Source organism: Salmo trutta, chromosome 30 (genome assembly GCF_901001165.1).
Source record: "Salmo trutta chromosome 30, fSalTru1.1, whole genome shotgun sequence".
Classification (NCBI taxonomy): domain Eukaryota; kingdom Metazoa; phylum Chordata; class Actinopteri; order Salmoniformes; family Salmonidae; genus Salmo; species Salmo trutta.
In genome coordinates, this window is record NC_042986.1 from 24,441,172 (window position 1) to 24,455,393 (window position 14,222).

At 41.2% G+C, this 14,222-nt stretch overlaps 2 protein-coding genes across 4 annotated transcripts; both read right to left on the reverse strand.

Moving 5' to 3' along the window:
• Positions 1-53: 53 nt before the first annotated feature.
• LOC115168325 (serine/arginine-rich splicing factor 6) lies at positions 54-6,049 on the reverse strand. Its single transcript, XM_029723479.1, has 6 exons — positions 5,864-6,049; positions 3,221-3,378; positions 1,904-2,028; positions 1,265-1,467; positions 1,079-1,156; positions 54-986 (listed from the first exon to the last, which is right to left on the reverse strand). The coding sequence occupies exons 1-6, from the start codon at positions 5,968-5,970 to the stop codon at positions 653-655; spliced, it is 1,005 nt and encodes a 334-aa protein (XP_029579339.1). The 5' UTR covers positions 5,971-6,049; the 3' UTR covers positions 54-652.
• Positions 6,050-7,225: 1,176 nt separating this feature from the next.
• Positions 7,226-11,963, reverse strand: LOC115168326 (mRNA export factor). 3 transcript variants are annotated; one of them, XM_029723480.1, is made up of 13 exons: positions 11,865-11,963; positions 11,428-11,546; positions 11,192-11,296; positions 10,974-11,066; positions 10,802-10,888; positions 10,566-10,652; positions 10,197-10,268; positions 8,689-8,817; positions 8,359-8,465; positions 8,202-8,277; positions 7,888-8,082; positions 7,680-7,765; positions 7,226-7,499 (listed from the first exon to the last, which is right to left on the reverse strand). In XM_029723480.1, coding segments are annotated over exons 2-13 (1,119 nt in total). In that variant the 5' UTR covers positions 11,509-11,546; positions 11,865-11,963; the 3' UTR covers positions 7,226-7,498. The 3 variants fall into 3 exon arrangements, with proteins under 3 accessions (XP_029579340.1, XP_029579341.1, XP_029579342.1); XM_029723481.1 differs by having other exon boundaries at positions 11,428-11,549; positions 11,867-11,932; XM_029723482.1 differs by lacking the exon at positions 7,226-7,499 and having other exon boundaries at positions 7,676-7,765; positions 8,710-8,817.
• Between the last annotated feature and the right edge of the window lie 2,259 nt (positions 11,964-14,222).

The window sequence follows — 14,222 nt, forward strand, 5'->3', positions numbered from 1 at the left end:
AAAACACAGCAAAGCGTGTGTCATCATGGGAGAATAATATCACAAACCAGCAGTTTCATATGAACTTTTTATTAAATGTACAATAAAAAAAATGGGCATGTTACATGTAATCAGAACGGCTTCTTATGTGGAGAAGGTGTAATCTGTACCACCATCCCTGGTAAACCTGTTCATACAATGCCAAAAATCTGCTCATCTACAAATTGTAGGCGCACATACATTACATCTTGAGGGGGCTCAATAGGTGAAATGACTCCTATCATGAAAATGAAAAATCAACTCAAAACACCACCCTGAGGTAAGCAAAAGCAGACGAAGAAATACGAACAAGAACTAAAATGGATATTAAAGAAAAGGCCTGGGTTGTTTTAAATACAAAGCCCTTCAGACAAGCTCCTCTATGTACAATTAATACAAAACGGATCAATAGCTGTAATCTACGATGCGCACTCCCCCACAATAAACATGACTAAATCATTCTCATGCCATGTATAATACGTCAAGATAGTAGTTCGGATTTTTAAGTGTCAAGGATAGCACTGATTAAGACTGAGCATGCCTTGATGCACCTGGTGCCGTCGATTGATCTGTCAAATCAAATAGGAGCTGGTCCTAAATCACCAGTTGCTCAAATGGGGAACATGTGGAGCCTTTAATCTCGGGAAGCTGATCTAGACCTGGATTTGGAGCGGGAGACTGAGCGCTTGTCCGGAGACTTGGAGCGACAGTCAGCTGCTGGGGAAGGGGAGCGAGAGGAACGCTCCTCCTTCCCATTTTCCACGGGAGACGCCGAGCGGCTACGGGACTTCTTTTTGGCCGACTTCTCCTTGGAGCGGCTGCGGGAATCCCGCTCGGATTTCACCTTGGAGCAGCTCTTGGAACGGGACTTGCTTTTGTTGGAACGAGATCTGGATTTGCGGGTGCGAGAGCGGGAACGAGACTTCCTTCCAGACTTGGAGTGGCGTCGCTTGCTGCGAGAATGGGATCTGCAGGGGATTGACAGAATTGTTAACAATCTTTGGTCAATATGGGTACAACAATCTGAACCATACTTGTCTAGACATTAGGGCCAGCTTACCGGGAGTGGGATCTGGAGTTACTCCTGGAGCGACTGCTCCTGCGGCTCCTGCTACGAGAGCGACGTCTGCTGCGAGACCTGCAGGGGGGAACAAGAATAAAAATGTCACATTAAATGGCCAGATAAGCGTGACCACACATGGGATTCAACTACTCATAAAGAGCAAGGTGGTGTGTAGAACCTCACCTGGAGCGACTGCCAGAGTAGGAGCGTCGGCGGCGAGACTTTTCCTCCACCAGGCGGATCTTCCTCCCGTTGATGTCCGTGCCGTCCAGCTTGTCTAGGGCCCTCCTCATGTCCGAGCGTGAGCCAAACTCGATGACACCCTCGTTGGTACGCTCCTTGTGGGCGTCGGCATACGTGACCTCTCCAGCCTGGCGCATGAAATCCTGTAGGGGACAAGGCAAAGTCACTGCCAAACATTACCCCAATTTTTCAGAAACAAAACGACATACCATGGACAGCAACTGGCAGTTCATCTTCAGTACCTGTCCCTCACCTATAATTATAAACCAGGTAGTTTGGGTCCTGGACGCTGATTGGCTGCAACAGCATTCTAGCTCTGTGTATATCAGACAATATACCACGGCATGGTGCAAAACTACTTACTGTTATACTTATGTTGGTAACCAGTTTATAATAGCAATAGGGCCCCTTGCGGGTTTGTGGTATACAGACAATATACCACTGCTAAGGGCTGTACCCAGGCAATATGCTTTGCATAGTGCCTAAGACCAGCCCTTAGGTATAGGTATGGTATATTTGCAATATACCACACTGCCTCAGGCCTTATTGCTTAAATATATAAGTGTCCACTCAACCCACCTTCAGATCCTGCCAGCTGCAGCGGCTGGACAGATTCTCAACGATCAGTCGGTACTCGGTACGGACGGGTGGCCCGTACTTATCCCTGCCAGTGCGGCTTCTGCTGCTGCTGTAACCACTACTACCTTTAAATGACAGGACAGACAAATTGTCAGCAAAACAGAGTGGCATATTGGCATTTCACTTAGTGGATCAGACCATGAACAGAGAATGCAACTACCAGAATTAAAGGTGTGGTAATGTTTAATATAGGTCCTGTGAGATGTCCATCTGGACCCAGTCTCAAGACAAACCTAATTAAGTGACTGAGGTATTAAAGCTGTGGCATTTGTTGGATTAGTGACTGTACATTTTTATTCTCACTGTACAGGCTCTGAAGTGGTTCATTGCTGTGCAAAGAACACCACTGCATCTGTTATCAGCAACATACAGCCAGTCTGACAAATGTTTAAAAACTGCAAATCTTTAGCAGTATAAACAAATGGACAGTGATGTTCTTCTTACAAACTCTTGAATCCTGAAAGACAAATGGAGACTTCCACAAAGTCAATGTCAAAAACTTGTATCACATTTTGCAAGAGTGCCAACTGACATAACTCTACAAAAGTTTTTCCCCCATGACATAGCCTAACCGGTTGTCAAACTGGGGACAATGCAGTTACTTTGCCTGCTTACAGCGAACGGTAACATGTTGACTTAAAGCCGTCCCACTTATTCTTTCAACATAGAAACCAATGGGAATCCTCACCATCACCCCTGGTCTATTGGAAAAAGGATGATGTCATCAAGGCTTCCGGTTAGGTCAGCCAAGGGTCAAGAGGCATAGGTCACACACACATTGTAAAGGTGAAAGCCAAGGCCAAACGGGACAGGCAGTCATCTTAGCCTCAATGGACTCAGCCTCAGCCCGCAGCTGGACTCTTTCAAATTGAAACATCAAGGACTTTGTTAATGTTGAAATCAAAACGCAAAGACAATTGACATGTAATGGTATTTCACGGTACAGCTGGGCTACATGGTGACAAAGTCGTGACTTCTTAACTAAATACAGTTGTTTATTGGTGTTCACAATTCCACCAGGAAGAAAACACTAGAAACATGGTTTCACTACACCTAAACAATCAGTAGCAGTAATCTGAAGTCTGCTCTGAGTTGGGTCAAACTTGTACCATACTCATTGGTGACATCATTGAGTATTGGCGAGTTATGTCAAACTCCATTTCAGGATCACAGGCCTGTGTGTGTACGGTCCACATTCACGTCTCCTTGACCCATTGGGAAAAGGGCAAAGGAAACATTGAAATACATTGCACTTACTGCGACCCCCACCCCCGCCACCACCATATCCATCTCGGTCACGGCGCGGTCCTCTGGCATGTTCCACGGTCACACGCTCCCCGCACAACTCCTTGCCATTCAGTTCATACACTGCGTCGTCCGCATCGCGATTATCCTCAAATTCTACAAAGCCATATCTAAAAAGATAAAAAAGTAAAATAAGATACCAATAAAAACAAAATGCCAAACCAATGAATTTCAAGGCACTTAAACTACTAGCTGCTAATTAGCTAACTAGTCATTCACATTTTCTGTGAAGGATAACTATAGTTGCACACCCCTGATCAGTCTTGATGCAACATAAAACAGGGGAAATTGTTCAAAAAGCACATTTGTTTGAGGGTCTGCGTTTGGAAAATGCAGATTTCTCAACTCTAACGCAACCCCTGCAGTATAGGATGTCCAATCAAAAATGCTTTTTGACCAACGGGTAAAAAAAGTTAATTGTGTATATTTTCCTCTAAGAAAACCAATGGTCCAAACCGCAATTTGTTCAAAGGCCATGTACAAAAAAAATAATAATTGCATTGCAACAGCTAGGCTGGACTCTGCAAGAATTAAGGCTACTGGCTACCTGACAGGCTCACTTTACTGTTGAACTCGCATCTTTCTTTTTGAGTCCGCAGGACATAAAATAGTAGGGCTGTATTTTACTATATACACACCGGTATTGAGGCACGGACTGGTTTGGGTTTTTACGTTACCTTCTATAACGGTATTAGAACGTTTAAAAAAAAAAAAAAGTATGTGACATGCCATGTATACTATAACATCCATTTTATAGTTTACACCGCTACTCAAGTCATCTCTCTCCTTCTCTCCACACAGACCTAGCCCTGCATCTCAAGGAGCGCATTTGTTGTTGCTTGACCACGAGACACTTGTTCAGTCTGCATGGTCAATGCAGCACATGCACCAATGATGACAACAACGTTGTTTCCACTTTGCTTCTTAATATAAAATTCAAAAGCGTTCTATAAAATTACACAATTAGTTTGTTTCTTACATCTGCAAAAAGCTAACTTTGTCTATTCTTAGCAAGTTTTAGCAGGCCTCAATCAGCATGTTGTTTGTGCAACAGTATCTTCTAAATCAAAGAGGAATAGGCGAATCATGAATATGTTGGCTACATGAAGAAACATTTAATGTAGCCAAAGATTGTAGGGTCCCCCAGGAAACACTGCCCAACATTTTGGTTCCTACCCCGTCACAATAACTCCTCCCTGGCATTTTCATTCATTGTCATGTCCAACACTGTAATCAAAGTGCCCACTATTATTTATATTATAACTATAGAATTAACATCCTAATTCCATGATGGCAACAGTTCAACCAAGTGTTTTGATCTAAATCGAAACATTTGGTTAAAAACAAGGCCTAGATTATTATTTCGCAGTCCTATGTGGCAGTGTGGAAATTATCTAAGATTTGAAGGCAAGAAATATAGAAATGTATGAATATTATTTTTTGGTTGAGGTTGAATTGAACAGAATGGAGAAAAACCCAATGAATTAACTTTGAATGTATGTGTTGCCACCCTAGGTTCACACACTACTCAAGGCAAATGTTGAACTTTTATTATTTAAAAACATAACATACTGTCATAAATTGGAAAAATATTGTTATGTGCTATTTGGGCCATGCCACCCAGCCCTAAGATAAGAGATAAGAAGAGATAAGATGGATATCGACTTTGAGCAGTCATGTAGTAGTTCACATTTTAGTACACTTTCCATACCAATTCAAAATTCCTGTTATTTTTCAAAGAATGTCAACGGAGCACTGAACATATACCATGCTTTTTATTCTCAAAGCCTTTTACATTTAATTCAGCTCATGCACATTTTTGTTACACCCTGTGGGAGGACACCCTATAAAAGTATACATTTAAGAAAGTGCTAATGTTAGTCTCCCCTACAAAAAGAAAAAATACATGAAATACTGTAGGACTGACATTTATTAATATGGAGGACTGTTGTCTGTGGAGTGCCAATATGGCCGACCGGTGACTTCAGAGCTTCATTTGCCAATACTTAGCATCCAAAATCCAGGTTTTATATACACATCATTGGTAGCCACATGGCTGCACACAAAAAAATGGGTTTCCACTAGATAGCACAGCAACAAAGTCCAAATTGGCTATATTGTAAAAATGCATGAAAACAATTATTTTTGGTCCTCGTTTAAGGTTAAGAGTGATTGGTTACGGTTAGGATTAAAAATCACATTTTAAGAAGTGAAATTGTAGAAATAGGCGGGGTTCATGACATGGCTGTAATAACTAGTAACGACCAAAAAAACTGCCTGCAGCCAAACAAGCAGCCATTTTGAACACGCTGTGTAGTAGCTAGCATCTAAATACGTTAGCTAGGGGCCTTCTTTACAAAATATGTTAAATGCTTTAGTAAAGCAAATGTGTGCATCTAACAACCACTAACTTTAGCTAATTTCTATTACACGCACAGATAATACAAATGAAAGGCAAATGTATTTCGCTTATGTTTTGGGGAAGCTAGCCGAAAGCAAGTAGGTAACGTTAGCTAACGCCAACTGGATATGAAGTTACCATTAGCTTGCCAGCTATTTTTTGTTCCAACTGATTCTCTTATATGATCAACTTACCCATTTTTCAGATCAATTTCCATAAGCTTTCCGTAGCCATTGAAAAATCTTTGAAGGTCTTTTTCTCGAGCATTATAATTAAGTTTTCCAACATAGATGCGAGGCATGATTATTGATCCTCGCACAAAATATCGTAATCAAAAGAGAAGTAGCCGAGGAGTTCGAATGTTTTATGTAGACTGTGACGTAAGGACCATCGCGAGAATACATAAATTCACGCTCCGGTGTCTGGTCATCTGAACCAGTGTGTCCCATCCCCTGGTCCTCGGGTACCTCCAACAGTACAGAGTTTCGTTGTAGCCCTTGACAAACGCACCTCATTCAAATCATTGTGGGCTTGATGATTAGTTGACAAGTTGAATCAGGTGTGCTTGTCCAGGGTTACAATAAAAATGTGGGGTAATCAACCAGGGTTGGGAAACACTGATTTAAACCAAACCCGTCTGTCTAAATTCTGCTTGTAGTCTACTATCATATAGAACTAAACACATTTTTCAGTTTATTGCGCAGAGTAGTTTAGCTATATATTATAGTAGCCTACTATAGAGGTGGCAGGGTAGCCTAGTGGTTAGAGTGTTGGACTAGTAACTGAAAGGTTGCAAGTTCAAATCCCTGAGCTGACTAGGTACAAATCTGTCATTCTGCCCCTGAACAGGCAGTTAGTTACTGTTCCTAGGCTGTCATTGAAAATAAGAATTTGTTCTTAACTGACTTGCCTAGTTAAATAAAAGGTTAAAACAAATTAGACAAGGGAATTTAGAAATATGTGGACCTGTTGATGCTGGTGGGTAGGAGCAATGGGCCAGTAACTGAAAGGTTGCTGGATTGAATCCCAGAGCTAACAAGATAAAATTCTGTTCTGAGCCGATGTCAATTAAGGCTAACCTGCACTGAGATGCAGTGCCTTAGACCGCTGAGCCAACCCCTGCACATATTCACATATGTTTAGAACATTAAACAAACAAGAATGCATAGAACATACATGGTATCGTTACATGGGCTTCTGTAACTGTTTCCCAAATACAGTGTCCCTTTTATAGAAATCCAAATGGGTGAAACAGTTACAGAAGCCCATGTAACGATACCATGTATGTTCTATGCATTCTTGTTTGTTTAATGTTCTAAACATATGTGAATATGTGCAGGGGTTGGCTCCCGAGTGGCGCAGCGGTCTAAGGCACTGCATCTCAGTGCAAGAGGCATCACATCCAGCCGTGATTGGAAGTCCCATAGGGCGGCGCACAACTGGTCCGGGGTAGGCCGTCATTGTAAATAAGAATTTGTTCTTAACGGACATACCTAGTTAAATAAAAAAAATATGTGCAAGAGGAGAATGAAAAAAGGTGTTGCAAAAAACAGTCGGATAGTGTAACTTGTCTTTATCTACTCATTTATGTCATTCTCCAATATCGTTAAATTGTACAACAATGTAACAGAGAAAAAAAACATGACTTTAAATGCAACCATGGTATCGTGACAATAGAAAATAAAATATCAGATATTTCAAAACAATATCTTATCACTCTCCAACCCCTATTTTGCAAGCAGCAGCTCCACCATTGGTGTTGGCACAGGAAATGAACAGGGTCGTGCAGGCATGATGTGTGTGTTTGACAGCCCTCCATTTTGGACAAATCTAGAGACATGAGAGAAATGTACAAGCCATTAAGTCTGTTGCTTTCAAGTCTTTTCTTGTCCACCAATATACATGTGGTTCTACATTTCTTAATGACAGCATAGAAAATCATGTCTTGTGACGGTCACCATAGAGGTGACCAAACGTGATTGATGAAATGACAATGGCATTCTGACTCACCATTTCTTGTTCCGTGGTTTCAGCTCCTCAGTAGCATTACGCAGGAAGATGTAGTTCTTTTTCTGAGGATTGTAGTACTCATGTCCCTGAGGTTTAACACAAAGATGTATCAATTTTGCTTATTTAAAATATTGCCTGGCCATTTTGAAGGAATAGAATGAGTCTTAAATCAACCTATCATAACATGAGGTACGAGATAAAATGTTACCTTTGACCAATCATAGCTGGAGGCGTAGGCAAAGATGTTGCCGTTGTTGTTGAAGGAGCATGCTGTGATTGGCTGGTCCAGCTGCTCTGAGGTCTTCAGCTTGGTGCGGGCGTCTTTATCCCAGAAGCTGAAGCGACCATCCGACCCAACAGTCGCCAGTGTCCCGTGGACAGGGTGGAAGGAGATGGCATTTACCTGTTTGATCAGAAACAGCAAGGTGTTTGCATGAAAAACACCCCAATATCTTATGCTACCTACTGACTGTAGCCAAATGTATATGAAAGCAGGGTGGAGAGAGCAAAATCTGGACTCACAGCATAGATATCTTGTGGTGTGGCTGTATTGGTTCCATTCGACCTGTGGCACTTAAAGGTGAAGTTATCCTTAGCTCTACAACACAAAAACACAGTGTGGTGAGTAAGTAGGGTGCCGTGGGTGGTAGTAAGGAACAGCCTGGTTTGTGGCACTCACGGGTTAGGAGGGTTGATGTAGTGAATGGCGACCCGCCCTTCAATGCTTCCGAGAGCAAATCCAGCAGGCTTGTTCTGTTTGTCCTTAAAAATGGCTATGCAGCGGTGCTGATACAGGGAGATGGAAGAGGTAGTGTTAGGGTACACACCACAGGCATGAACTATTCATGAATAATTGGTCATAAATGGAAACTGCACTCTGAAAAAGTGTGTTTATGTACAGTAGTAGACAGTCCTGTAAATGTATTGTTCATTTTTTTATGTAACCTTTATTTATCCAGGAAGTCCCAATGAGGTCAAAAGAACTCTTTTAGGGAGACCTGTAAGTCACCTGGTATGTGAGACCAGTCACCTGGTGTTTGAGTGGTGAGTCTATCCTCCTAAACTCAGACGGCTGGTTTTCAAGCTGATATACAATCAAACCTCGGTCTGCAGACGCTACCACTGCCATGGGGTACACCTGAAAACAACAGGGAACCAATCAGCTGAGTTGACAACACATGACTTATAAAACCAGCGGCCTCATTTATAACCGTTGCGTAAATTTCACACCAAATACCTGCGTGCGCCATCTCTGAAAAGAATGCGTACGCCAAAAAATATAGAGATTTATAAATTTGGTGCACACATGTTTTCCGTTATAAATCAGACCTGTCATAAAACTGAGCATGCGTGAACGAGTATTAAAACTCTGCCCGGAAAACGCCCTCCGTTCACCTTTTATAGTGACAATAACGCTCCCTTTATTTGCTGTATAATTTTTCGCTATTGGAATTAGGCCACGGCAGTTTCTATAAGAAAGATCAATGGCATATTTGATCACATTTCTGTAGAGGTGTGGGCAGAAAGGTATGCTATTTTGCAGTAACTTTTCCACACTAAACATGAATGCTGCTTATAGCGAGTGCCTGTCTGTGCATTATGCAAGATTGCTTGTATAGTGGAAACAATTTAAAAGTAGGCTTCAGCCCACACTTCAATATTTTGTTTATCAATAGATTGTTTCTATGCCCTGCTTTGATATAGGCTCTAAGATTAAATAAGTTTATGTCATGCTCCTATCGCACAGCAATACTGTCGCTTACCCATACTGTCAAATATTTTACATAAGCTACTTGTCTATTTACTGTGTTGGCAGAAAGGTAAAAAAAAATGCAGTAATTTATGCTGTATTTCTGAAAGAGAAAACAATTGGCATACAGTAGTAGCATACATACTTCAAAGTAAAAGATCAACTGTGTTGATGTTCACCTGTTACATTCGTCTGTAGGCTATAAACCACGCTGCATATGGGATCACGTATAGCAAAACTTGAAATACATTGCCTATCTATTTGCATAGACCCAATTAAATGAGAGATGCGCATGGTAATTTGTTGTATGGCTACTTCAGGAATATGAACCCATCACAGCCATAAAAACTGAGGAATTTATTCAGAAATAATTATGAAAATAACAATTATGTAATTATTTTTGAATCCAAAAACAAAACACACTTGATATTTGTTCTTCTCACTAACAGCAAATGGCTGCATCTTGTTATTATGTGTTTATGAATAAGCGTGTCACCATATACCCCATTTGCACAGGCCAACTTTCCTGCCTGTAATACTTAAAACGCCAGAAGATGTGTGTACGCATGGTCTTAGTTTGTGTGGAGGAAAGGACATGCTCACGCTCATTTTTTTAACATACGCACCGTTTATAAATGAGGCCCCAGGACAGCACACTTTAAGCAATTTTTTGGGGAACATTTAACTCTGCTGAACGCTATTTAGAGCTATTATAGAAAACCACTTAAAGAATATGAATGACTGGAGCTTTAGCACCAGGTCCTCACCACGTCCGCACAGTAGCACCTCTCTGGCAACTGCAGAGACATCATTGGGTTGGGCGAGCGGGTGTCCCAGAACTACAGCAGAGCAAATCAAACAAATAAATTAACGATTAAAAGTATAACTAAGATAATGACTTTATGATCACAATGGGGAAATTTTGTTTGTGACACTGTTTACATTAAAACATATTATCAAAGCATACAAATGGACAAATACAGACAATACACACAACGAGAACAGAAAAAGTGCAATTCATGGGTGATTCATAATGACTGAACTGTACACAATCTACACTTCACATCAGTACAATGTCATTGTAAATATAATAACTACTATATAAAATAGTTCCCAATCCCAATCATGTTTCTTACCTTCAGAGTTTTGTCCCAGCTGCCTGTCATGATGCAGTTGTAGTTGGGGGCTTTGATCCAGTGGACTGTTCTGATAGGAGCATCATGCTAAATGGAAACACAAATCAAAGGCCATTTCTAATATGATCTAGTGTCAACAGAACTTGTCAATGTATTCAAGGGAAGCACAGAGAGGTGATGAAACTACCAATTGAAAATTAACACTGAAAACAGTATTCATAGCCTGAAATATTTACCTGTGCGATCTGTATTGCCTGGTTGCTGTTGAGGTCCCACATTTTGGCAGTCTTGTCACAAGACGCTGTGAAAACCTTGCTACCGTCCTAAAAGAGCAAGGGAACGAATAAGTCAAGTTTCATTCAAACACCTCATATGGTTGGTAAAGGTATGTGATGTGAGTTGGCCTACTTCGCTCCAGCAGACATCAAGGACGGGACCTGTGTGCATCTGCTGGGCTTTGGGGACTGTCTGCCCGTTGTCCTGTACCTCCCAACATCTCACCTGGAAAAATGTAAGAAAACAGTCTCATATGTTGTTACAAAGTGAATGGGTTTTAGACTCATAGCAACAAAAACGGCATAAGTATGAAGTGGGCACTTTAAGTGGAACATGACGACTTGACTCACATCATTGGCCCAGGATCCCCCTATCAAGAAGTTCCCTGGCATGGCAGGGGGACTGAACGCCAAGCAACTGATGCTGTCATCTGGGGGTGAGGTTACTTCTACATCCTGTATGAGATAACATATAATTCAAAATCAAATACATTTCAATTACACCTCTGAGAACAAGTTCTACTAGTAAAAAAATATTGATTATTAAACAGGTTACAGATAGGGAATGTTATTAGCTAGCTACTTACCTTCATTGGGTTGTGGGTGTCCGTGGTTGCCGCTCCAAATCCCCCAGCGCCAAAACCAGTGCTGCCCCCGAACAAACTCATGACGTCGGATTGACTTGAGCCAACACGCGGTTAGTAATCTTAAATGGTGCAGAATAGATAGCATTACAATAACGTGGTTATTCAACTAACCTTTACATGATAATGTACAATAACGCAAGAGGACCGCTAGCGAGTTGTCAAATTGTGGCAACAGATTTAGTTATTTTTGGGCTTCAGTGATTGAACGTTAGCTAAATGAATGGAGGTTACTCATAAACCATTATCATGTTGTTCACTTAGCAAGCAATACATCTGCACCAAATTATCATATCAACCGATGCAGTGATACTAAATAGCTTACTTTTGTCCCAGTGAAATGCAGTAGTTTCAAATGTGTACATATCAATTGTGTTTACCTTTTTTTTACGCTGAGGAGAAGCTTGGTTGAAGGAGAAAACGCAGCGCAATGAGCGGAAAAGGAAGTGCTTTCATTGCACATGCGTCGGCAATTTAGGGCAGGTTCGAGGTAGTATTCATTGCAGACGCGCTGCACAGATAATCTCATCTCACAATGAAATACGGGTTTTACATGTAAAAATAGTTCAATCTGAATCGCTGGTGATATCTGGTTATTTTGACGTTGTTCTAATTCCTCCCATGATATAAAACGAGGTTTACAGACTTTCAAGGATTAGTTGCATGATAAACATTTATTTGGGTGTTACCTATTCAATATAATCAACAAGGCAAACCAAACTACATATTCTCTTAAAAATGGAACAGTCATACAATAAAGTTGAATATTTGTACTAGACTTTGAACTAGACTTTGTATTTGCTTTTTTTGAACAAATCAGGAGTTTCTTTGATATCATGTGAATAGCTTGTAAATTCTTGTTTACTATTTGAAATCAACAACCTCTATATCCAAGGTGCCAGCTCAGAGTGTTTTTCTTAATATTGAGTTGCACCCCCTGCCCTCAGAACAGCCTCAGTTTGTTGGGGCATGGACTCTACAAGGTGTCGAAAGCGTTCCACAGGGATGCTGGCCCATGTTGACCCAATGCTTCCCACTGTTGTCAAGTTGGCTGGGTGTCCTTTGGGTGGTGGACCATTCTTGATACACACAGGAAACTTTTGACCCTGAAAATCACAGCAGCTTTGCAGTTCTTGTCACAAACCGGTGCACCTGGCACCTACTACCATACCCCATTTAAAGGCACTTAAATATTTTGTCTTGCCCATTCACCCTCTGAATGGCACACATACACAATCCATGACTCAATTGTCTCAAGGCTTAAAAATCCTTATTTAACCTGTCTCCTCCCCTTCATCTACACTGATTTGAAGTGGATGTAACAAGTGACACCAATAAGGGATCATAGCTTTCACCTGGATTCACCAGGTCAGTCTATGTCATGGAAAGAGCAGGTGTTCTTAATGTTTGTATACTCAGTGTATGTTATTATATATTACACACACACTCACACACACCATATAGATGTCATCCTAATTTCTCCCACATTTTCTGTAGTCTCAATTTGAAAGTCATGTGCTCTTATTAAAGGACATCTGGCTATTTTCACCCACTGACAGTCTGCTGTGATGAAGTATAAAGATCTCAGATAAGCCTGTAAAAGCTGCAACTGTATATGCATTCATAAATCAAGCCCTTTCTTGAGTTGACATCTGGGATGGTGCAACTGTTGAGAATCTGAGTCTATGGTTGTTGTGAGGGAAAGGGGTTGAGTGTGTATGGGTGTGTATGAGTGTGTATGAGTGTGTGTGTGTGTCCCACAACTGTTTATTTATTTATTTATTTTTTATTTAGGGGTGGATGATTTTAAATATTTTATTGGACAATAAACAGATATAGCTTATTAACCTATATGGTCCAAATAATGATGATCCAAGCTTCTTTGAAAATATATATATAATAATTTATCAACTCTACCAGCAAAACTAGACTCTATTATTATGGTGGGAGATGGTTTTAAAAACCTCTATGGACCGTAAAGGAAATCACACTACAAACTATCACCCCCAGGCACTTAAGGAAATCATGAATGTCATGGATATATTGTAATTAGTGGATATATGGAGGCTTAAATACCCCGACCTAGTGAGATATACATGGCAGAGGCTTAATCAATCTAGTCGACTTGATTACTTTCTTATGTCATTCTCTCTGGCACCAAAAGTTTAAAAAGTGTTGATAGGGGACAGAATGCGGTCGGACCATCACATAATTGGCATATATATTACTCTTACATAATTTCTACGTGGGCGAGGATATTTGAAATTTAATCAAAGCCTACTGGATGATATCCTGTTATTAACTAGAACAGAAGAATTTATAACTGACTCTCTCCACTGGGATTCTCTGCCTCTAACCCTATCACTGGCTTACTGGTGCTCTTCCATGCCATCCCTAGGAGGGGTAAATCACTTGAGTGGGTTGAGTCACTGACGTGATCTTCCTGTCTGGGTTGGCCCCCCCGACCCCTCCTGTCTCAGCCTCCAGTATTTATGTGTCGGGGGGCTAGGGTCAGTCTGTTATATCTGGAGTATTTCTCCTGTCTTATCCAGTGTCCGGTGTGAATTTAAGTATGCTCTCTCTAATTCTTTCTTTCTCTCTCTCAGAGGACCTGAGCACTAGGACCATGCCCCAGGACTACCTGGCCTGATGACTCCTTGCTGTCCCCAGTGTACCTGGCCGTGCTGCTGCTCCAGTTTCAACTGTTCTGCCTGCGGCTATGGAAGTCTGTCCTGTTC